The sequence below is a fragment of the Phycodurus eques genome, chromosome 13 (genome assembly GCF_024500275.1).
Source record: "Phycodurus eques isolate BA_2022a chromosome 13, UOR_Pequ_1.1, whole genome shotgun sequence".
NCBI classification, from domain to species: Eukaryota; Metazoa; Chordata; class Actinopteri; order Syngnathiformes; family Syngnathidae; genus Phycodurus; species Phycodurus eques.
This window is the reverse complement of record NC_084537.1, coordinates 19465926-19490136: the sequence shown is the minus strand read 5'-3', so window position 1 is coordinate 19490136 and position 24211 is coordinate 19465926. Positions and strand designations below refer to the sequence as shown.

The 24211-nt window shown below is 41.1% G+C and overlaps 1 protein-coding gene across 1 annotated transcript in view; it reads right to left on the bottom strand.

The window, feature by feature from the left end:
- Positions 1–24211, bottom strand: part of insra (insulin receptor a) — a 60267-nt gene that overhangs the window by 11327 nt on the left and 24729 nt on the right. The window contains exons 3-8 of the mRNA XM_061693618.1: positions 12004–12340; positions 5151–5290; positions 4910–5054; positions 4505–4713; positions 3475–3601; positions 2717–2970 (exon numbers count right to left, since the gene is read on the bottom strand). Coding sequence (XP_061549602.1) covers positions 2717–2970; positions 3475–3601; positions 4505–4713; positions 4910–5054; positions 5151–5290; positions 12004–12340 — 1212 coding nt within the window. The remainder of the gene's footprint in view (positions 1–2716; positions 2971–3474; positions 3602–4504; positions 4714–4909; positions 5055–5150; positions 5291–12003; positions 12341–24211) is intronic.

The window sequence follows — 24211 nt, the reverse complement described above, 5'->3', positions numbered from 1 at the left end:
TTTCATTTGAATCATCTGTGACTGTGGCGCATTTGAGTCCATGTGTTTGTGCTGTTAATTTTAATAGTTTCTACTTCCGGCTTTTGCTCCAATTCTCGCTGACTTGATAGGACTCTCCGCAGGAGCCTCTATCAAGTGCCTTTTTGTGAACAAAGGATTTTGATTTGGATCTCTGGTACATTGGAGTCCATCTCTTTGTACTGTTTGAGAAGGAAGAGCACCAAGTGCTGCATTGGCATCTCGCGCTAACTAGCTGACATATGCTTGTCACTCGTGAACAAGAATTGTATTTTATGTGTGTGCTGCTTTTACATGACAGTGGTTGATTACATTGTATACTAGTTTAGAGAGTATTTATATTTAATTATATATATGACGTCGTTTTTTTAGAACAGGAATAAAAGACAGCTTCCACTTGTATAACAGAGTATCTGGTGAACAGATGAGATACACAGGCAATAAAATAGAAGCTCAATGACAGGTCCTGGCCAAAGGCGGTGTGAAAAAAAACCTGACGGATCAACGTCAGGACCCAGCGTTGGAGGGAAGTCTTGGACGTCAGGGTGAAGGCGAACAGAGTCTATTTGCGCACCGCAAACTGATTTGAAACCGGCTGCCGCTCATGCATAACGACAGGTCTGCCCTTGCAGCGAGGTTCAACGATCTGACACGACATGGATGGCAGAACCTTGGAGTGAGGGGTGCCAGACAGAGTAAGAGTGCCACCCTGCCCTTGACACCACTACCAAGCTATCACAGGCACATTTTAAAATCTGTAGTCTAGTGTTTCCATGTGGTATTAATAAGACATGCAATGTGTTTCAGAGAGAAAAACTGGCAGAAAAGTCTGTCCTCTTTTTTCTATCTTTCCGCAATTAAAGAATTTACAGTATTTCAGGAGGCGACAGGTGTCACCACATGTCGCTGGAGAGCACTTGGTGAAAATTGATGATCCTGGGCTAACCAAGTTACACTCGAGCCATACGTTACAAATATTGTGGTTGGCCGGCGTTGATGAGAAAGAAAAATAAGTGGTCCCAATCTTGATTTTATGGTAGCTGTATTGATGTTTATACCAAGAGGAGATCTAAAAAAAAAAAAACGGCAAACGTACAGACTAGTTACACTGATATGTAAGGTTACAAAGGAGTGCTAGCAGAAGTGGAAAAAGTAGTACATTTACAAGAAGAACGTCCTAAAGTTTTAGAAATAAAGTCGAAATAACGGCAGAAAAAAGTCAGCGTGAGGAAAAAAAACATTGAAATCCTACGAAAATAAAGTCATAATTTCACAAACAAATGTCGCAATGTTACTATATATATATATATATATATATAAATAAAGCATACGAAAAAGAGTCATTATTTTCTGAGAATTAAAAAAAAAAAAGCTGTGCGCCATATTACGCGGGGAAAGTTGTACTCTAACGAGAAAAACAACACAATTTGATGACAAAAAGTAATAATCTCACCAGTTGTAATACTTTGAGAAAAGGCTTGAGTAAAAAAAGACATACTTTTACGAGAAGAAACATTCTCAAGAATACTTTTACGAGAAGAAACATTTTCATGAATGTTGTAATGTTACCAGAATAAAAATCACGAGTAAAAGTCATAATCTAATTAAAGTTGTTATGAGAAAAAAGAGGAACCCTTAATCGCACGAAAATAGTCGTAATTTAAAAAAAAGTTAATTGCAATGTTCCAAGAATAAAATTGTGATTTTCTAAGAAAAATATAGTAATCTTCAGAGAAAAAGGTTGCAGTGTTACGGAAATAGTCGTAATTTTACCGGAAAAAAAGGTTGAATCTTTTGAGAATAAAGTTGTACTCTTGCAAGAATTAAATGCAAGTTGACACACATACAAAGTGACGATAACGTAAATATTGTAATTTTCAATTTTCCAAGAAAAAAAGTATAAAGTCGTATTTTTATGACAAAAAAGTTGTAAATTTCACAAGAATAATGTCAAAATGTTTTAAAACTAAGCGTTTATTTTAGGAGGAAAAGTTGTTTTTTTAGAGGAGAAAAAAGGAGTTGTCTTCCCTAGGTCATTATGTTTTAAAAATAAAGTCATAACGCTACAATAAAAATCTAAAGCGAATGAAGTCGTAATCTTCAGAGAAAAAAGTTGCAATGTTACGAAAACAATCATAAGTTTACCGGGAAAACAGACAAATCTTTTGAGAATAAAGTTGTACTCTTGCAAGAATAAATTGAAAATTGGCACAAAGTTATGATAATAATGTCAATAATTCTCCAAGAAAAAAAGTTATAAACTTACAAGCATAAAGTCGTAATGTTACGAGAAGTTGTAAATTTCACGATAATAAAGTCACAATGTTTTTAAACTTAAGAGTTTATTTTAGGAGGAAAAGTTTTGCTTTTCACAGAAAAAAAAAGAATGTTTTTAGAATAAATTCGTAACACTACAATATATAATCTTAAGGGAATAAAGTCTTAATATTAGGAGACTAAAGTTTTGTTTTTGAGAAAAAAAATATGAGGAAAACAATTTACACAAAGTGACTGTTAAAATTATTACAGTAAGAGTTGTTTCATGCAAGATAACATTCTTTTTCTAGTGTAACAACCATATTTCCTCTACTCTAATAGACACTGTGTCTTGTGTAGTTGTTGAGGTCGTCGTCCACTTGAAAAATCGAAACACCTCCCTTATTAATATACCGAATTAAATATTAGACATAAGTCTTACTGGTGGCATTGGTGCGCACGTAGATGATGTCGCTCTTGGCCCCGTTGACCTGGTGCTCGTCGGAGGCGGAGAGCTGCGTCTTTACCATGATGGCGTACTGCGTCCAGGGCTTGAGGGGCAGGATGAGGTGGCCCGGCTCAAAGTGGTCCCTGTCACCCTCGGTGGAGCGCGGCGGAGGGTCCACGTCCGCGATCACCCAGCTGTTGGAGCCGCACGCGTCCTGCCCGTCGAACTCGGTCACGTTCTGAAAAGGCCTGAAAAGATCAGAGAGTGACATTATTCGGTGCAATATGGCAGTCCACAAAGCAGTGCCAATAGACATCGGAAAATGACTTTTTCAGAGCCAAAAGCCCATTTTTGACATAACCGAGAGTCGCAATGTTACAAGAAAAAAGCTGCAATGTTACTCACACACACACACAAAAAAAAACTGTGATAAGGCAAGCCCCCCCCCCCCCCCCCCCCCCCCGCCAAAAAAAAGAGTCAGTAATCTTTTGACATAATTTCAACAAGTGAATATCAATAGCAATTTTGAAATATAATCAAATAAATGGCGGTCAACCAGTAGCTTGAAACATAATTGGGTGGATTTTAGAATTTCCACTGTAATGCCACGCTGCGTGTGAAGCGTCAGCCAGCTGATTCTCCTGTTTCAAGTCACTGGCTCTTATTTGGATCATCGCCCCTACTCGCTGCAGCTGAAAACAATGAATGCTTGGCCGACACTGTGGACGCACTTTGGTGAGAGAAGAACTTACGCCTCTTTATAGAGCACCATGAAGCCCAGCAGGTCTCTGAAGTCTGGAGGCCAGAAGGCTTCCCACTTGACCATGATCTTATCGCTCATGGTGCGGATCTGGGTGAACTTCAGCACGTGATTCTCGCCTGACAAAACAAATTTGGATCATGAGGTGAAGAAAGGTACAGAAGATGTTCGCGAGTGAAACGGATGTTCTGAAACGTCTGCTGTGGATGATCATACCAACATGCTGGAAGTGATTTCATCTAAAAACAATGCGGTGAAGCGGCCATTCATTTTCACACAGAATGATTTTAATGTTCTGAAACATCTGTTGATTTAATACAAACAATGTTGTGGATCAGCCATTAATCTTCCGATTTGATCACAACACAATGTAAAGTAGTGGTCGTCCCTCTGCTCACCATGTTTTTCAATCCAAACAAAACTTTGTGGAGTTATCGTTGGGGTTAACGCACAAAATGATTTTAACGTGGTGAAACATCTGTGAAACCTTGAATTCATCTGCATACAGATGAGGCTGATTTCATCCAAACAATGTTGTGGAACGGCCATGCGTCCTTAAACACCCAGCCTCATTGATTTTAATGTGCTAAAGCAGAGGTAATCTAAACATGTTCTGGGGTGCCCCTCCGTCATCTCATCATGCACTCAATTATTTTAATGTGCTGAAACATCTGCTGAAGCTAGATTTCATCAAAACACAATGTTGGGGAGCGGTCATCCATCTGATGAAACTGATTTTATGGAAAGACAATGATGTGTAGTGGCCATCAGTCTCACACAATTATTTCCATGTCGTGAAATCTGCTGAAACGGATTTCATCTAACCACAATGTTGTGGAGCAGTCATCGATCTGGTGAAACTGATTTAATCCAAGCACAATGTTGTGGAGCGTCGTAGTAATACAATGGACTGAAAGAAATCATGTTTGTTAGCGAAGTGATGCTAAAAAAACGTCTCTGCGAAGAAAGCACGTCAGGAAATGATGACCATTAATGCTCGCCGTTGGCGACACACGACTTACACGAGGCCTGGTCGCCGTTGGTCTTGGACGCGATGTCGTTCCTATTCTCCCGGGTGCCGGCGACCGCCTCCATCTTGCGGATCTCGGACATGCACAGTTTGGAGTTGTAGTGGAAGAACATGCGTCCCTGCAGGATGCTCAGCTTGTGCTTGGACCAGTCCCACAGCTGTCGCAGATTCTGGTTGTCCAGGGCATAGAAGGAGTAATTGCTGCAGGAGGGAAGAAAAGGTGTAAGAATGCTAGCTGGTTCTTGGCACATTGTCGGTTCGTAGTTCTCAAACTGGGGGCGATCCGCAAGCTGTAATTTGGGGGGTCAAAGGCCATTATCTATATCTTTTTGAGTAGTGTATGTTTAATTGGTGTTCGGATTATGAGGGGGCCCCTTGGAAAAAATTCTCCCCTCACCCGATTTCCGTCTCCTCCCCGCGAATGACGCGCAGCTTGCGAAAGAAGGAAAGGGAAACCAGGGCGTAGGAGCGCCGCACGGTCAGGTAGCCGGTGATCTCCTCCAGCTGGCCCAGGCTGGCTTCCAGCTCTGCCGCTATGTTGGCTGCCGCAAAATAAATAAATAAAATCAACAACAGTTTGTCATGTGGCTCGGTCAGACTTTAAACATGGTGCGTTTTTTTGAAAGGGTACTGCTTACTTCCTCCGCGCAGGTTGATGACCAGGCTGCCGTTGAGGATGGTGCAGCCTCTCAGCGCCTGCGCAGCCGTGACCGAGTCCACGGTTTTCAGACCCATGCACACCTTGGGGCACAGCCCGGCGCACGGCGTGCAGTTCAGCCTGCAGGGCCAAGAAACAAACAGGTGTTGATGTGTGACATCCCAAAGAAAAATGTGAACTTTCCACCTTAAAATTCTCACAGACATGAATTTAGCTGAACTGAACTCTGCCGCAGCTCCCACGAGGCACGTAAACCGTCTCTCAGATGAATTCCAGTGTGGAGTCTTACCGCATGTTGTAAAGAAGTATTAAAGCTGTTACATTATGTTTAGGTGGCGTCTTTTGTTAGCGTTCCACGAGACGTGGTCGGCCCGCAATGTTGTGTATGCCCATTTTTATGTTCTCCAACTTTTGTGCTCTTGTTTAATGTTGTTTCTCTGCGTTCCTTTACAAGAGTCTTTTTTAATTAGTTTTATACTCCACTTTGTCGATATGTGATCTCTCCACAATGTTGTGTGGATCAATTGTAATGTTCTGCAGAGCAATACAACTTACTTGGTCCGCCCATTCTGCCTCATTTAGAGTTACTTCCTTCACCTCCTCCTCTTAATGGCCCTTTTAATTTTGTTCGAAACGCCACTTTCTACTTATGTGATCACGATGTTGTGTGCATCCATATTTATGTTTTGAGGAAATTACCTGACTCATTTATCACCCCCAGTCTGACTTGTTCAGTCTTATTTCTCCATAATAGTATTTTTTGTTTTGTTTTAAAGGGGAGCAACATGTCAAATTTTTTCTGCCCAGTGTACAGTACCTCGATTATAGGTGTTTCTCTTCATTTCTCCCTAAGTTCATTTCATTTTGTTTTAAACTCCTATTTCCAGTAGGTATGTGATTGTCCCACAATGTTGTTGCGGAAATGTATTATTTTTACCATCACATTTCATTACCAACTGGCTTGATTAGAAAATGCTACCTACATTCTATTTGGCTCAAAAATGACTAAATATGGTTTCTTGTCCTATAAAGGATTACAACTACGTGCCGTCTGTGTTTACCTTGCAATAAACACTGTCTAATCGTTTAGCGTGTGGTAAAGTTTATACAAACACGGCGCGGAATAAGAACATTAGCGTCTACGCTAACAGAGGGCAAAAGTAGGTCATCTGGGATTGCCACGGTAACGACGACGATGCCATTCTCTCTATTCCGCCCTCGTATCTGCTCCACATCCTGAGAGAAATATCAAGGCCATTAGTGAATAAATGTTCCTGCCATTAAATTAGTTTGTCTGACATTTCTGCTCTTAGGGACTTTTTGCACATCTTTTGTTTTTTAGTGACTTTTAAACTAGATTCACTACCTTTGAAAAACACTGAATATACGTGGATGATCACAAATCAGTGACATTTTTACTTTTCGACTGAACAAACTCTGGTTGAACAACCTGTCTTATGTAATGTTTTCATAACACGTCTCGTCCCACAACAAACAGGCAGGCGCAGCTGTGTATGGCCGCCGTATTAAATTATTTCCCGAGAAGCCATCTGCGAAATCCCATCACTGATAATGGGCGGCGATGAGCACGAAAACAAAATACTGCAAAGTACACCACCGCAGATTCACCCATCAGACACACCGGGGGTGTTTCTTCCCCCCCCCCCAGAGTGATTAAGGTTGTGATTAAAGGGAGGATTAGATACCAGTGATGGGCGTTATGATCGGGGTCATTGGTGTGATTTGTGCTTAAGTATTTTGGTCTGGCGGCTTTATGATGACAGAATGGTTTTGTTTGGCAAAGCACAGGGGCAGTTACAAAAAATCCTAACCTATCCTGACATCCTAAATTCCTCACAATTTAGTGTCACCTCTATTGTCTGATATACGCAGTTCAAACTTTGTAGCAATCTGACAAAATCTCTGGGAAAAGTTCATCTTTGAAGGACATGCTTAAAAAAAAATTGTTTTTAATTCATTATTATTATTATTTTTTTTTTTACAATTTAAAAAAAAAAGGACATTTGGTGACAATAGGAGCTTATGAATAGGAGTTATTATGAGTTTATTTAATGGAGAGTTATTAAATTTCACCATAATGCTCCACACACAAGCAATTAAAAAAACAACAACTTTATTTTGCAATTTATCGTCACCCAAAATGGCGGCTTACTGTGTCTTTTTCGGCATTCGTTCTTGAGATGTTTTTAATGAACACGATTATTCATTGATTTTGAAACTTAGTATTTATTTAAATACCAAAACTCAATTTTAAATTTAACTTAATAGAAGAACCAAAAAATAAATTACTAACAAGTAAAATAATAAGATATAAAAAAATAGAAATAAAATAAATAAATACAGCCATGGCTAAAAACATTGGCACACCAGGGGTGACTGTATTGTCTATTATATACAGTTGTAAAAAAAAATAATCCTCTTAATATTCTGGCATTTGGCGAATAGAAATAATGTTGGTAATCCTAATTGACCTACAATGAAAATGTTATCTGATTTCATATCAGACAGTCATGGGTAACAAAAAGCATTTGCGTCTTTTTATACAAAGTCATGACTGTATCTGCTGTTCCTGCTGTATGCGCCTTGGCCTCTTGGGGGCAGTGTGGTTCAATGCATGCATGGAGTTGCATTTACAGTAAGCAAAAAAAAAAAAAAAAAACAAGTGTAGAACGAAGTCACAATAAAACTTTATTAAACTTGGTATATGCCCGTCAGTATTGTTATATTGTCTGTTTGTGAGTGTTGCTAAGGCGTTTGTATGTAAATACCAAAAAATAAATACCTCCCGTGAGCTAATGCTTATACTAGCTAGCCCATTAACTGATAGCATTATCTGGCGTTTTCTAAAACAATGTGCGTCTTGTATTTAAATATTCAATGTGAGTAATTCCTTTTGTTGTGCATTTAGTTTTACAGTAAACTCCAACTGGGGTGTCAATAAACAGCTTAAAGCACGCTCAGGGAGGGCGGAAGAACATGCGTCACACGCTTGCTACAAGCAACACCGGATGCGTTCAGGGTGCGTATACAACGCAGAAACTTGCACACAAACCGGTGCCGTGGCATATTTATCATTTTTCTTCGACTATGATGTTTTTATGATCATGAGAAGCCAAACTCGAAATCACGATTAATTTTCGACTAATCGACCAGCCCTAGAATGGGTAGCTTCCTGTGTCTTTTTGGGCATGGGTTCTTGAGACTTTTTTTGTGGGTCTGCTCATGGTAGACATGTCTAACAAATTTCATTTTGCTAAGTGAAACTGGCTTTTGGGCCTGAATTTTCAAAACTTATGGGGGTGGGGGTAGGGGGGCGCACTACCAACTGTAGCATGATAAAATTGCCGATTCAAACGTAAATGCCTGACTTTGTGTCTTCAGGAATAGGTTCCCGAGCCTTTTTGTGGGTCTTATCATGATCGACACACCTACCAAATATTATTTTGCTAAATGAAACTGGATTTGAGAATTAATTTTAAAAATGTATTGTTGGGAGGCTACAGACTGTACCATGACTGGGTGGAAGCTAACTGGCCATGTTATTCATGGCGGTGACTCCTCTTTGTGGTCTTAATACTTAATGAGCAGAGAACAAAGATATGTATTGTGGTCACTTGAAGATTAATGGCAGATTAAATCGGCTAAACAAAGATTCTAAGCAACTGCGGCACTTGAAAAAGCCTTCAACCAGACAGGAACAACGCGGCAAAGAATGTGTGTTCCAGCATTGGTGAAAAAAAAACCCAACATCTTTAACTCACAATCAATGTTGACCTTTTTCCCACTGTGCGGTGCCACGTGCACTTTGAGCGTAGTTTATTCTGAGCGGCGGCGAGAGGTGAGCCGTGACAGGGGTAAAAGTGCTGATATGCGACAGTACGAGAAGGGTTCAGTGGAGGTAAACATGGTGACTGACTAGAAGATTACCAGCTAACATGATGAAACGTCATTGATTGACAGGGTTCCAAAATGTACCAAATGCAAACACTATTACGTAGGGCAGGACAGTTTAGAGAGATCCCCCAAAAAACTGCTTAGTCAATTGGAACACTGTTACTAACCAAAACCACATCCCCTCCTGAAACCTGTGCAGTATTAAAGATGATTTCTACACTATGGTACAGCATCTTTAACAATGATTCCAGCAAACCTAATCAACATGTGCTCGCTCCACAATGTTGTCCACATCCATGTTTATGTTCCTTGGGAGCTATGCCACATATTTGTTCCACCCAGTGTGCTTTATTTCTTGGAGTTTTCTTCTCCATAATATTCCTGTTTATTTGGTTTTAAACTCCAGTGGAAAAAAAAAATTCTATGGAATTTTTTAAAATAATTTAATCGGCCAATTTTAGCCCTTTTTAAAATATCGTAATCGGCCAGATTTTTGCCACCAAACATTTTTAAAAAATATGTTTTTTTTTCAAATATACATTAGCATTTTACAACAAGAGACAAAGATGATGACATTCTTGGTCGTCCATTTTATTCTGAGTCTAGGCCCTAAAACTGTGCGAGTACATGCTGAATGGTGTCTGAGTAGCGCAGAATAATGCCAACGACTTGGAGCTGTGACGTAACGTCATTCAATCCTCAGTCTTCTCAGTAACAGGAGTGGGCCGAGTGGTGCTTTCCGACATGTAAGTTTATAAGTTATAACGACCTTGTGAAAATACCAATGACCCAACAAGTCTCCCGTTTAACACTCTTTGCCATGTGTCATGACGATGCGTGCTTCATGGCCTCAGTCATGCTTTTCGTTCACGTTGCATTGCTAACGTTGTGCTAACTAGCCCAAAGTTACAAGATTTTATTGCAGTAGTTGACATAGTGCAATCGTGAACGAGCAAATTTGTCTTGTAGTCTGATCCGGCATTACGCCTTGTTTTTTATTTTTTTAATAACTTTATTGGCCGACAGAAGTTTACATTACTACGTCAAAAGACACGTGACTAGGTTAAAAATAAACTAGCTTTTGGATTCAAATATACTGTGCACGATGGCGACGCGGAGTCAATGTCTTTTGCGGAGCCGATCATTCGGCGAATTATGACATTAAAGCCGATCAGCATAACATGCTAATTATCGGGCCAATAACCTACCCCAGTGAAAATAAAGTACATAACATTTTACAACACTTAATTGTCTACAGCTGTCAATCTGTCACTTGTCATTTTACAACGCGAGACACCCTGCTTCATTTTCTCATCTTCGGCCTGACAAGAACGATTAGAAATGCCGGGAGCTCGCATCGGCTGGCAGGCACGCCCAAAAATAAGCAAGTTCCTTGTGCAGGTCCGTGAGGCGGTCAGCGGGTAGATGCGAAGAAGATTGTAGGGACGTCACCGCATGTACAAATACTCGGTACAGAGCGGGAAGTCGGTAAAATAAATGTGACAGAGACTGTAAATCGAGTCAAGTTGAGCAAAGGGGAAAACAATTCGGCCAAAGCAGACACTGGTGGCATGCTAATCACTATCAATTTTGTATTGCAGGACAACATACAAAGAGTGAATTCAGATGGAGAGCTGGAAAATCGGAATTATTTCTGGATTATTCGCTGCTGGTCTGGTCACTCGTATTTCAAGGCACCACTGTACCTTACACTCCATTCTCCCATCACACCACATGCAAGCTAGCATTACAGTTTACACAATTACAGATATCATTTTTTGGGGGATAAAAATTCGAAATATTTTGCAAAATGTACACTCTAGGGACGTGATGATGTATTCCGTAACATCATACGTCATAGCCTCCCTGTGGGCGTACGAACTTTGTTCTCTATTGCATACAAAACAATGTCGGAGAGCGAGAGCAGCACAGCAGCATCGACTTTGTCCTCAAATAAGGATTTAATGCCTAAAAAGAGTGTTGTGTGGAGCTGGTTTGGCTACAATAGACTTTGGCTACAGATACACAGCGAAATAAAATAATTTGTAAATTATGCGGAAAAACAAGACTCGCCCACCACTACCTGGATTCATCCAGTTATCTGATCGCGGGATGCAGTGTTGCAGAGTGACAGCGCACAGACTTTGGACAATGTCCCACTTGACGTGCTTCTCTAAAAGCCAGCATCTTTCCCCACTTTTCCCCTCCACCCCCCGTGTCGTTTGGAATAAACGTCAACACCGACTACGTTGACAAAGTCGACCCTGAAATTTTCCGTAATTCCCTTGCGCACAGGCAAGTCTCACCTCTGTTACAGCCGATTCTACATTTGAAGGTGGTAAAACTCCTGTGTCGATTTCTTCCCACCATTGCAGTTTATAGCCACACATGAACGGGCAAAAAATGGGAAAATACTGCCTTTTACAAGGCTACTATTAAACAGTTCCATCCAACGTGTTACTTTTTTTTACTACTACATTTTTACTCAAAACAAACCACCTTCACATGAGGCTCATCAGTAATATTAGTTGGCATACTAGCCTGAATAACACTCTTAGCACAAACAGGACAGCACAAATGCTGATGAAAAAAAAGACTATATCAAAGAAGTAAACCCAACTACAACACCAAGAGTTCTCCAGATGGTGCCAAAGTTATTTGTTTATTGCTTTGGAAAGAGCATAAAAACAGTGAATAGTCAATATTTTCAGGAAATAATGGAGGATACCCCCCTCCCCCCCCCTCCCCAAAATTACATTTTATTTTTTGCCAAAATGTGAATTTGCATAATATACAAGGGGTTCACGAGTTTATACAGTTTCCTCTAACGTGTCAATCAATAATTACTGCATAATAGTTTGGACTCACTAGCAAATTATAGCCTTTTTAGGGTAATGAAAGGGCAGCGGTGCACTTACGCTGACGAGTTGACGGTGGTGTAGCCGGAGGGACAACCGGGGATGCAGGCGCCGTTGTGGATGACGTACTCGTGGCACTCGGGGCTCTTGCTGTGCTCCTTCTCCCGCTTGCACCTGTCGTGGAGCTCCTGGCAGAAGGCGAAGGAGACGCAGCGCCAGCCCTTGAAGGTGTAGTAGCCATGAGGGCAGCGCTCCATGCAGCCGCCCCGGAGCTGGAGGCCCCGGCAGGCCACGCAGTGCGCGGCCGACTGGGGCTCCAGGCAACCGCCGAGGCACTGCTCGTGGCAGCACTGCTGGTCCCGGGTGCAGGCGCGGTGTTTGCAATGGACAGGACACACTGCGGGGGAGACAAAAGAGGGTCTGGATGGTAAAGAGGGGTCCGCCGTGACTCGAAAGCAACCATTCCCAAAGTGTTTTAGAGGTGGATCTGATCATTGGAGATTTAATCTGGGTTGCCAAATAACATGTATCATTCATAATGTAAATACCCCTGGAGTCATATGGAAGGCTCTGTTATCTCTGTTTATTCATGAGTTCACTTAAAGGGCAAATACCATTCACTTGCATTATTTCAAAAATTGCTCTCAAGCATTGCTGATTTTTTACTCATGAAAAATGTTCCACAAGATAAAGAATAACTTTTAATTTTTCGTAAAAGGGCTGTCCATAACACACTAGAAGACAGGGAGACACAGAGAACTAGAAAAACATTTCACCAGCAGACAAAAAAAAAATAAAAACATTATTTTCGTTCAGCTTTCACACAGATCCCAGGTGTTAAAATTGCCAGTGTTTACATTTTGAAATGACGACTTTTGTAACATTCCTAGGAAATCACAATGTCCCATCATTGGTGAGCAATTGTTAGAACAGGCCCACAGGATGGTCCTTGGGGGGAAAACTGGTACCGGCGGGCATGATGTTGGTGACCCCTGATTTAGAGTCTTCAATGAATTTAACATGCATGCTTTTGAAATGTGGAAGGAAACTGGAGTCCCAGAAGAAAACCCATGCAAGCCCGGGGAGAACCTGCAAACTCCACACAGGAAGGCTGGAGCAGAGATTCGAAAACCAAAACCTCTCGACTGTGAGGCAGATGTGCACTGCTAACCACTATTCTGACATTCTTCCCAGTTTATTTCTATTTTCCTATTTATTTGCTATGGCAAAAAAATGGGAACAAACTAACTCAAGCAGGGTACACACATACCAATTACCGGGCCTAAATTGAGGATTTTTCTGGCTTAATGAATATCTTTAGTGATTTCCAGTGGTGTGGGGCATGTTAAGAGTGATTCGGGAGGAAGCCGACGTAGAGGTAGAAAACCTACGCAAGTACAGGGACAACATGCAAATGCAACACAGGATGGCCAGAGCCATGATTTGAACCCCGGACCTCACAACTGCTTCGTCACCATGCTGCCTCTGCACCTTCCAAGAAAAAAAGGCCTTACCTAAACCCTTCTTGCAACGTAGAATGTACAGGCCCGGGAGGAATTAAGGGGTTTATATAGCTTTATTGCAACAGAAACATGCTCATCGGCCAAAGAGAAATCCCTCACTGAGCCAGTCAGCAGTCGAGGGGATCATCTTGCAGTCGGCTAACAAGCGTTATTGTATACAAACAGCGAGGTGGCGCGGGGGGTCCGACACTTGCTCGACACCAGACAAACACGAATGAGGAACGGCTCTATTCGACTGGTGGGAAGTAAATACGAGCGACGGTTGGCGTCTTTTGCAAGCGAGACACTTTTGTAATGTGAAACTCTGCGTGGCGGGTAACTCAAGAGCAAAAACAAACAAACAAACAAACAAAAATCAACAACAAAAAGTGGATATTTATTAACACTAACACAGTGATCCTTGTAACCACAGAAACAGAGACAAATAGATGTTAAACATACGAGGGCGGTGAAGTTTCTTGGACTTTGAAGGACAGATAGAAAGGAGTAAGGTGGTTGTTTATGCATGTGTCTACAATATGAGTGTTTGTAATATCCATCCATTTTCAACACCGCTTATCCTGGTTAGGGTCGCTTATCCCAGCTAACTTCGGGCAAAAGGCGGACTACACCCTGAACTGGTCGCCAGTCAGTCGCAGGGCACATATAGACACGGACAACCATTCGCACTCACATTCACGCCGTTTACTGAGTGGGAACTGAACACACGCTGCCTGCACCAAAGTCAGGCGAGTGTACCGCTACACCATCAGTGACTGTTTGTAATAATAAGCCTGTTATTTATCTGTTATTTGTCCGTTGTCGTACTAGAGCGGCTCCAACTACCGGAGACAAATTCCTTCTGTGTTTTTTGGACATACTTGGCAAATAAAGATTATTCTGATTCTGATTTAACATCAGATCAGGTGTGAAGGCACCTCCTCTTGTGTGTGTTGTTGTCCAAGTGTATATGTGAGGACAAGGACGATAGGTTCTTGAGGTTAACAGGACTTGCCCAAAATAAAATACACCGCCCTCTCAACAGCTCTCAGCTAAATTTAAATTACAAAATCACAAACTATTATATATATATATATATATATATATATATATATATATATATATAATAGTTTGTGTGCAATCTGTCTTGATTTTATTGTATCTACAGTGTCAATGCTCATTGATTTTGACGTACATTATGATCCTAGGATTTAGTTATTAGGCGACGTTATTCTGCTCAATGTGAACTTTTTATTTTAAAGAAATAATAATTTTGCTGCTAGCCAGCACTGCTGTGAAAAAGATAATACTCGTCAATTGGAAATCTGAAAAGTCACTGGTTGCCTGAACGCTCTTCTTATTGTACGCCAGAAAAGATAGTGTATGAGATTAGGAGAAAACCTGCATTCTTTGACAAAAAAAAAATCTAGAGAAATGTTCTCAATGTTCTACCATCAATATCACCTCTTGGGTAACGTAGCTTCTCATTATTTAACAGGGCCTAATGGTGTTGTGGTACAGCTATTATGCATTGGGGGCTGTGTGGTATACCTCTCTGGGGTAGTGTTTGTTTTTTTTTTTTTTTTTGAGGGATAAATCTTTCGTATTATTCTTCTCTCGCTTCATTTCGTGTATTTTTATGTATGAGATTTTCATGATGCTTTGTTTTCTGTCTTGTTTACAAAAAGAGAGAGAGACGATTCATGGGATTGATGTACGTACACTATTTTGATATCAATAAATAAATCTTTACAAAAAAATAAAATAAAATACACCACCTCCACTCAGGGTTTAGAATAAGCAGTGGGGTGGGGGGTTTGTTTGGGTGTCGCAATAGCTGTAAAGATCCAAGGGTGCGCTTCTTTTACGGGTCACGGCTGATGAAGCCCAAAAACTAAATACTGTTGAGTAGCATTAGACTCATTGCGCTTGATAATCGCTTGTTCTTTGTAATGACATTTCTGTTGTTGACTTTCAAGAGCTGTGATCCAAATGTGCTTGGTCGCATTAGCGTCATGTCGTCGAGCCTCTCACGCAGGGGTCCTGGACAACCGGGTCGCAGAATAGTATAGGGTCTTTGATTGTTTGGTACCTTTTTTTTTTTTTTGTTAATTACAGTGAACCACCTGCCTCTTCATGGTTTGTTACTCATGAATTCACCTATTCACTTTTTTTTCCCTCTGTGGAAGCTATCTTCAGCTATTCGCTTAAAGGGGTTTGCAATAAAAAAATAAATAAAAATAAAAAAAACCACTTTTTGTAATATTTGTTGAAAAAATCATGACTTGATAAGTGTACATGATAAATATGATCTGTGAAAAAACATCCATGTCTGGCCCCATCTTGTGCCTTTAATTTGTTATACAACAAAGCAGTGCCTGAGTAAAAACAACCAATTAGAGACATGAGGTGTGACTTAGGAGGTGTCAATTATTTGTCACGTACTTGCGGGCTCGTAACAAAATGAAACTTCAAACTGATAACATTTAGTAATGCAACAGGTCTGCACAAGGGTGTGGCTGCAAGTGCAAAACAATTGATTGATACCTTATAAGTCATGCCTCCTGTCTCCAATTGGTTGTCTTTCCGTGGGGGCGTGGTGTTTTTTTTTTTTTTGCATGTCAAATTGAAAGGCACAAGATGGGGCCAGAGACTGAAGACAGTTGCAGTACAGGCCTGGCAGAGCATCCCCATAAATGAAATCCAGCGTCGGGTGAGGTGATGTCTATGCGTTCTACACTTCAGACTGTAATTGCAAAGTTTGATTTATGATTTTTAATTTGTCCCGTTACGTTTGGGAGGCATATATCTAAACTGTTCTAAATTCCTACACCATTCACCTGATTTGGATGCACATTAAAGCTGAAAGTTAAAGCGCATCTTGTTTGTTTGGAGCCAAAACGAATTGTGTCCCTGTCCCAATATTTATGGACCTGACTATATATTTATGGTTTAAAGTGTTAATATAGGCAATTATAAATTTTTGCGAGGAGCATCAATTCGTCGATTAGTTGATCTTGATCACTATCCCTGTATCGCTGCAGTTTAATGTGTTTGAACCTGCAGAGGACTGCATGGCACCCTAGTGGTTAGCACATCTGCCTCACAGTTCTGAGATTTGGGGTTCGAATCTTGGCTTGGACCTTCCTGCGTGGGGTTTGCATGTTCTCCCCGTGCATTGGTGGGTTTTCTCTGAGTACGCTGGTATTTTGAAAAAGGTGTGCTCATTCCCATGTTTGTATCTGATCTGATGGGGGAAAAAAAGGTTGGGGTTCAGTGCTCTAACGTCCTATTTAACATTGACACACCCCCTCCCGATGTCCTTTCACCACTTCTGAAGGAAGCCTGTGTGTGTGTGTGTATATTGTGTGTTTGGGAGGTGGGGGGGGGCTACAGCAACATGAGAATGGCAGCAAAAGGGGAGAACGTGAGGAGGGGTTTGGGAGCACCGTGTGAAGGGGAAAACAAATGATCTAACTGCTTTTACCCAAGTCGCTCAACCAGCCTCAGTGACTTAACACAAGGGTGGGGGATTCCTTAGCATCAGAAACATACCTTTTGTTGTGACGCCCCCAAAGTTTGTTCCCAAACCAGTCCTTCAACTTTGCCTTCAACAAAAATGTGCACACACACTGAACTCCATGGCATGTGGCTGACTCCCGATCCTCCAAGAGAGCTCCACGCCGGAGCCTCGCGGCTGCAGAAGATCCGCCCTCGGCCTGAGCCAATGTGTTGGCTAGCTGCGGAGGCTAGCCATTCGAATGGCCTCTCCCCATCTCTGAGGAAGACAGGCCCCCAGCTTTTGACCCTTTTAGGCCCCTCTCAGATGGCAGCTGCTCAGCATGAGAGCAAGAGTGAGGAAAGTGCTCCGAAAAAAGTTATAAAAGAGAAGTGAACCCTACTCCATGCTTCACATGCTCTTTACCATCTCAGAGAGAGAGAGAGAGAGAGAGAGAGAGAGAGCGAGAGAGAGAGAGAGAGAGAGAGAGAGAGAGAGAGAGAGAAAGAATGACAAAAAAGCTAAAAATGCTCCTTAAAAAAAGGGCCTCTGACTCCATTGTTCTGAGGTGGATTCAAAAATTTCTTATAGGTCCTAACTTGAGATAAGTCAACAATGCCTCAGGTGGTAAACCGGTTCGCATCACGTCACGTCCGCAACCCATTAGCCACTTTGTAAACTTAACTCGGGTTTCTGACACCTACTCTGACTTGTAAGTAAGAGCAAATTAGTTAATCCGCTTGATTGCTGCTGCTAATGTTTATCCTTTTTGGGGAATGACCGTTTGGAATTTATTCGTAAATATTTAAGCAGACTTAAATAAATACGTTACGCATGCTGCGAACCGAGCGACTCGACCGAAAGCGACAGAAGTGGACTATGACAACAACAACAACAACAACAACAAATTAGCCAGTGATACTTTGCTGCAGACCAACCAATTAAATATTGCACATTGATCGACCCGTTGCCATGGAAAAACTGCGACCCTGTGTCAGGTTTTGAGGCTCCACATACAATATTCTGTACTGTATTATTTTTGGGTTGAAACACAAAAACAAGTTTAGATTTTACACTGATCGCAACATACCAGGTTTCGAAGTTACAATCGGGGCTTACTGTATTAGTTTGCTGGGTGGCGTGAGAAAATGTGGTCACGTGGCATAAGAAGGCCTGCTCAATTACTGTCTGTTTGTCATTGTGAATGTCTAAAAGTGATTTTTATACAAATATTTGCTGTAAATATGGATTTTATTGTTGCTTTAAAGTAGGTTAGTGATAGACTTGGGCGCATTCCCATTTGTGTACAAATTGGGGTTATTGCAGGAACGATACTGTTCTGAGCTGCGAACAATCCCGTGAGTATTGCTAAACAAATCCAAACGAGAAACTACTGGCGCAGTCTATCTCCATCACAAACGATGAGTTGATTATGTCTTTTAGAACCTTCAGCACCACTTAATAAAAGATTTATGTGAGTGTATTGAGCCACTACATAGAATTTTAACCCTGTGTGGATTAGAGATAATCGAAAATAAATGTAAACTTGTGCAGCCGATCTTTGTTTGTTATACTATTATTGATATAAAATGTTACAATGTTTTTTATTGGTTGTTAGTGACGAAAGTGTTAACAGAACATGCCGAAGACAAGCGCGATTCACATAAGAGAAATAGTATCAATAACTGTGGTTTAATGTTTGATGAATCAGTCAACTGTAGCTTTGAATGAATCTGAAAATAAATAAACAGCAGCGGTTTAGTTGCATTTTGTTCGAAATGTGTAATGTTCTGTTTTGGAGTAGTAGACTACAACTAAGACGGAACAAACGGGCGGCCAGGGCCTCAAAACGATGCGAGTGGCTCTTTTGAACAACAGTGAAAAAATTTCAGGGTCGAAACCTGTAAGGGGCCTTTGAGAGGGGGGCCTCCCCCAAGCTATCTTTGATGTTGCTGGCAGTGTGGGGACATTCTTTCTTTAAAAAATGCTAATCTCCGAATAATCCCCACAATTCTTTATGATGATGGGCCTTGCCGCGAGCACTACTTCTTTTCTCAGCGAAGACCACCACGAGACATCCTAAACAGTGGATCCAAAAAGTTTTAGAAACCCCGATCTAGAAGACTACAACACAACAGAGCAGAACGCACTTTAAAAGCACGACTCCAACACATTATCATCTTTCGAAGATGCGCCGCTATCAGATATCGACACGGGTGCCAACTGCTAACATGCTAAACCAAACGTGTCCGTTCAGGCTGCTGCCTAATCGGTTTATGTAGTTACACCATCATAATGATATTTGAGTGCGCTAGGCGTATATTATTAACACACTGGCACAACACGTTAACTGCCGTGCTTATGTTGCGCTCCATCACAGAATAAAAAAGGCAGAGCCGTTTAGGGTCAAAATGAATACTTTCATTTGCAGGTTGGAGCAAACTGGTTGAATTGTTCGGCACCAGTGTGTGTTTGGTGTCTTTACACACTTGACACTGAACTGCAGCAAAAGGGGAAAACCAACTAGAGTGCCATTAAATCTCAAGGCTGACTTTAAATGTGTCGTGGCTCAGTAATGTCAGGAACAGAACACGTTAGTTTCCCGTGAGCCTCTAGCTCACTATAGCTGCTTGCGAGAGTTTAACATTTTGTCTTTGGGAACCTGACTCTTTGTACTGTTCAATAAACGGCTGCAAGTGGATCAGCCAGTGTGAGTCTCCGTTTTTGAATAAAGTAGTTTGCATAAGTATACAGTACAACTATGCAAAAATATGAGAATTTGCGAACGGGGGCCAATACTTTTTCATGGCACTGTTTGTGGTCATGTGGGTCTTTTCGGTTGATTGTTTTATATTTATGGTTTTACAAGTGTTATTTGCAGAAATATTTACTGTCATTATGATTTTACCAATACTTTAACACAGGTTAATAATGGACTAAGGCCCGTTCTGATTGACATAAAAATCTGGGGTTATGTTACTCCATCATAAACCTTGTATATCCAAAATTATAGTATGTTAGCCTGTTGCTAATGTTATGCAAATAGTATAAGGTTTGGTTCCTGTCCAGCAAAGTTAACAAGGCTGCAATTTGTTTGCATGATGGACTTGGCGTTCCAAATGGGGCTGACTCTCGCTTTCAGTCTGCCTACACACCTAAGAGCTTTTGTTCCAACCAGAAGAACTACCATCAGGCCTGAAATCATCCTGCGGTGTCCTTTTGTATCTGGCATGAAACAACCACTTATTCAGACCTCATGGGTTAAGTTCATATTAAGAGGGCAGAAAATGCAAAACGGAGTGAGTGGCAGCACGCTGGATGGTAATTAAAATTCCACTGCAATGACAAGGGCAGCATTTAGTTTCTTCTTTTTTTTCTCTCCCTCCAAAAACCCAGAAGAAACAAAGCCAAGAACGGACAAATAAAACGCTGACTGTCGTCCGCACTTTCCGAGCAGGAAGTCAACTTGAGCACCATATAATTTCGTTCAAATTGAACGATCACTGTTTTTAACGCATTGGCCGACTTTTGAACTGTGCGCCACAAACATCTCCCATGATAAACATTGCTGATCTGCAGGAAATCTATGCTGTAACTGGACTTTTGTGTACATCTTCTTCACTGTTCGTGGAAGTTCTAAGGGTTGTCCATTACTGATGTGTTAGTTCTGGGTTCTGCGAGTTCTGGCTGTGGACCAATATTACAGTAGCTTCAGTCATTTCCGCTGGTTGATATGAACACATTAGTCTATATGTGAATAATAATTAAAAAAAGGTTCTGAGACAAAACGGTGCCTGAAAGAAGCCATCCAAGGTTGTCGGTAATTGCTTATTAAAAAAAGAAAATCTGATTTAATGCCCATATATGCCATATTTGACTATTTTGTATTCCCTAGTCCTTAGCATATTAGGACCCTAGTTAATTCTCTGCATGTTTTGCAGCAGTTTAGATTAATGGAGGTATTTTTTTAAGTGTTTATTCATGCCATGACATGGGTATATATACAGTGGACCGCAGCATAATAATATACTTATATATATATATACACGTACATACACACACACCCGCACACACAGTGTGTGTGTGTGTCGCTAAACCCACACAGTGTGTGTGTATATTATATATATAGTCGGCATAGCTCCCTACGGATAGCTTTGCCTTGCAGACAGGCCTTGCCCTGGCTGTCGGCCATGTAAGCAAAATAATTCCAGATGACACTATGTGCGTCTGGTGCGTGAGTTTGTAGCCTTGTCTCTCTGCATTTCTCAATCTTGCACAGACACTGAAAAAGCCACCACCAACTTTAGACACTTAAGTTGGAGAGCGCTGTTGCCACATTTATTTTGTCTTAAACCACTACTTTCAAAATGTGGTATATTATCATTATCACCGGCAAGGTACCGCGGTACTTTTTGGCTACTGCTACTTCGTGTAACAGTAGTAGCGTCTCTTTAATGGACACAGTGAATGGTAACGGTTTTCCATAACCACGCCAAAAAAACAAACTATTTGTCCACTCAATCAAAATTTCGCTAAACCCAACTTCCACAGCGGGAGCCAGACGACTGTTGTGTGTGTGCAGGCAGAAGTTCTGACACGACAGTTTCACCAAACAAGGACTAAACACAGCTTTAAAAGCACATCACTAAATCTATTTATGAAACACCGAAGTGCTAACCATTCTAGAGCTAACGGGCAGCCGTGGCCCAATGGTTACGATCATCGACTGCCACCGTGGGGGACTTAGGTTCAAGACCCCGACTGGACCATCCACCAACATCCCCCGGACACACGGCTGTGGTGTCCTTGAGCAAGACACTGAAACCCTGAAATGCTCCCCGGGCGCTTCAGCTGCCCCCTGTTCCAGTGTGTTCAACTAACATATGTATGCGTTTCCTGTGCTGGGTAAAATGCAGAGAACTAATTTTGTGTGCATGCATGTTCATGACAATAAAAGGTGATTCTTCTTCTTCTTCTAAATCAGTCGACGAAGCAGTGGACTCTCACCAGCACTGGACGCCAAATAGGTGTTGGCGCCATCAAAGTGCAGGCTTTGATGTGCCAAAGTTCATTGTTTTACACTGGACTAAGCCACTACAGTAATTCTTCATTGTCATCATCACCATGATCAGATGAATTGTTGACGTATATGTACAGCTACCCTACATTGTGTATCGGTGTGCTTAGCTCTAAGCTGTATTTTTAAGTGAAAAGCAATGTTTGTAAGCATTCGAAATGCTACTGAAGTGCGATCATAATTTGTGGTATAGTTTACGGCTTAAGCTATTATGATAGGCAACTATAATCACTTTTAGGAGCCCGTCACTAATTTGTGGAAACTGGCTATTCGCAATTGGTCTCAGTCCCTGTCACTTGCGAATAGCGGAGTTCCACTGTACCGACAACCAGCATATTTCGATGATGTCAAGCTCGCATTGGCGGGGTATATCCGATCCGTGTATTTATGCTGCCGTCTCGCTAGCAGATACACTATATACGTATGTATTGGGTTCTTCAATTCACATTTGGAAGAGGCCTGATCCCTATCCGCGGATGTCCGATTCTAGGGACTGTTTTCTATTTACGTTGCTATATAAAAAAACAACAACATGATGCACAACCCAATGGTGCCAATTAACAAAAAAAAGAAATAAATACATTGGGAAAATTGGGTCATTTGAACCATGCAGTATAAATCTAGCCAAAATGCATGGGGGATGTGTAGTCTGAGGCCAACAGTGATGAGTAAAAACACAACATAACAAAACAGAAAATAACCAATGGAGGACCACAGCGTTGTCTTGGCATTTGCATGTATGGCGCTACTACAACACTGTGTTCAACCAGGTTACATTACATACAGTATTTGCGTTGTAATGGAAATATCAATAATGTACAGTTCACCCAGAAAGTATTCCCAGGGCTTCACGTTTTCCACATTTAGTTTTGTCTTTTCCGCCCAAAATGTCCCCTCAATTTTAATTACAATACCCCATAACGACAACATGAAAGACCTGCCGGTATTGTGAAGCACAAAAGAGAGACTAATTGAGAGTAACTGCTGTCAAAGGTACAGCAATAATAAGTATTGAGCAAAGACTGTGTGATTTCTTCGTTTTGGGTTTTTAGTACATTTGCCCCCAAAAAATAAAAAATAAAACTACTTTCTTCATGTTAAAGTGCTCTATTTAACTATTTTTTTTTTTAATAAACCAAGTTTTTTTGTTTGTTTTTGTTTTTTTAAATCAAGAAAAATTTGAGTTGCAACTCATCCTTTAAACGTTTATCAACAAATAGCCATTCAAAAAGATCATTGGCGAGACTTCACTTCCAAGTATTCAAACCATTCACAATAAGACTGAACAAACGTGCCAAGAATGTGCTCGGCTAATTGAGTTGAGCACGTTCAGGAAAAACAATACAAAGAAAAAAAAAGAAATAACGTGATTATTGCTAATGAGAAGCGTGTACTGGTTTTGTTCGTCCTGGTACACCTCGCTTGTGGCGTGTTCTGAATCAGCAGCAGAGGCGGCGGGCTTCAGCTGAGCCCACGGGGGCGACAACAGGTAAACAATTTCATTAGCGAGCCCTGCTCTCCACTGATGGAGAACAGAAAAACAACACGAGGGAGGAGGAGGAACGGCACTTTTTGTTTTGAACGCTCTCCGTTCTCCTGAAAGCAGGATATCCAGTTTGTCCGTGACTGGAATATAAATGATAAACACGCTCAATGATGATGGGCAATTAGGCCCCCTGCTCGACAGGCAAATGACGCATGAGATGACCTGTGAGTCTTCGCTTCCTTCCGGGCCTCCCTGTTAATCGAAAACATTGAAAGAGTAAGCAATTTTAAACTGAATGTTGACTTAGCGAGTGTTGTGTACACACAAATATATTTTAAAAAAGCTACAGGGTACAAGCAGGTTTATGAATGAAATGGATTTTAAAAAATAAAAAGTGTATTACCATATATTCTATTGTTTTGGAAGGTCTAAGAGATCAGTTCTAAGAGACCACTTTAAAAGCGAATTTAAAAAAAGAGAGAAACCGGAAAAATAAAACAGCCCTTGGTTCATTAAACATAGGGCAATCGTTCCTTAGCTTGACAGTTTATATGGCCATGAAAATCGACCCGAAAGGTATCATTATCCAAAATCGGATCATTAAAACAATGTTAAGACCAGTTGGCTCTTGTCTAAATAGGTCTACAAGAAGACGAAAATATAGCCAAAAGGTACCACAATCCTAAATTGTCGCCACTTGGTTC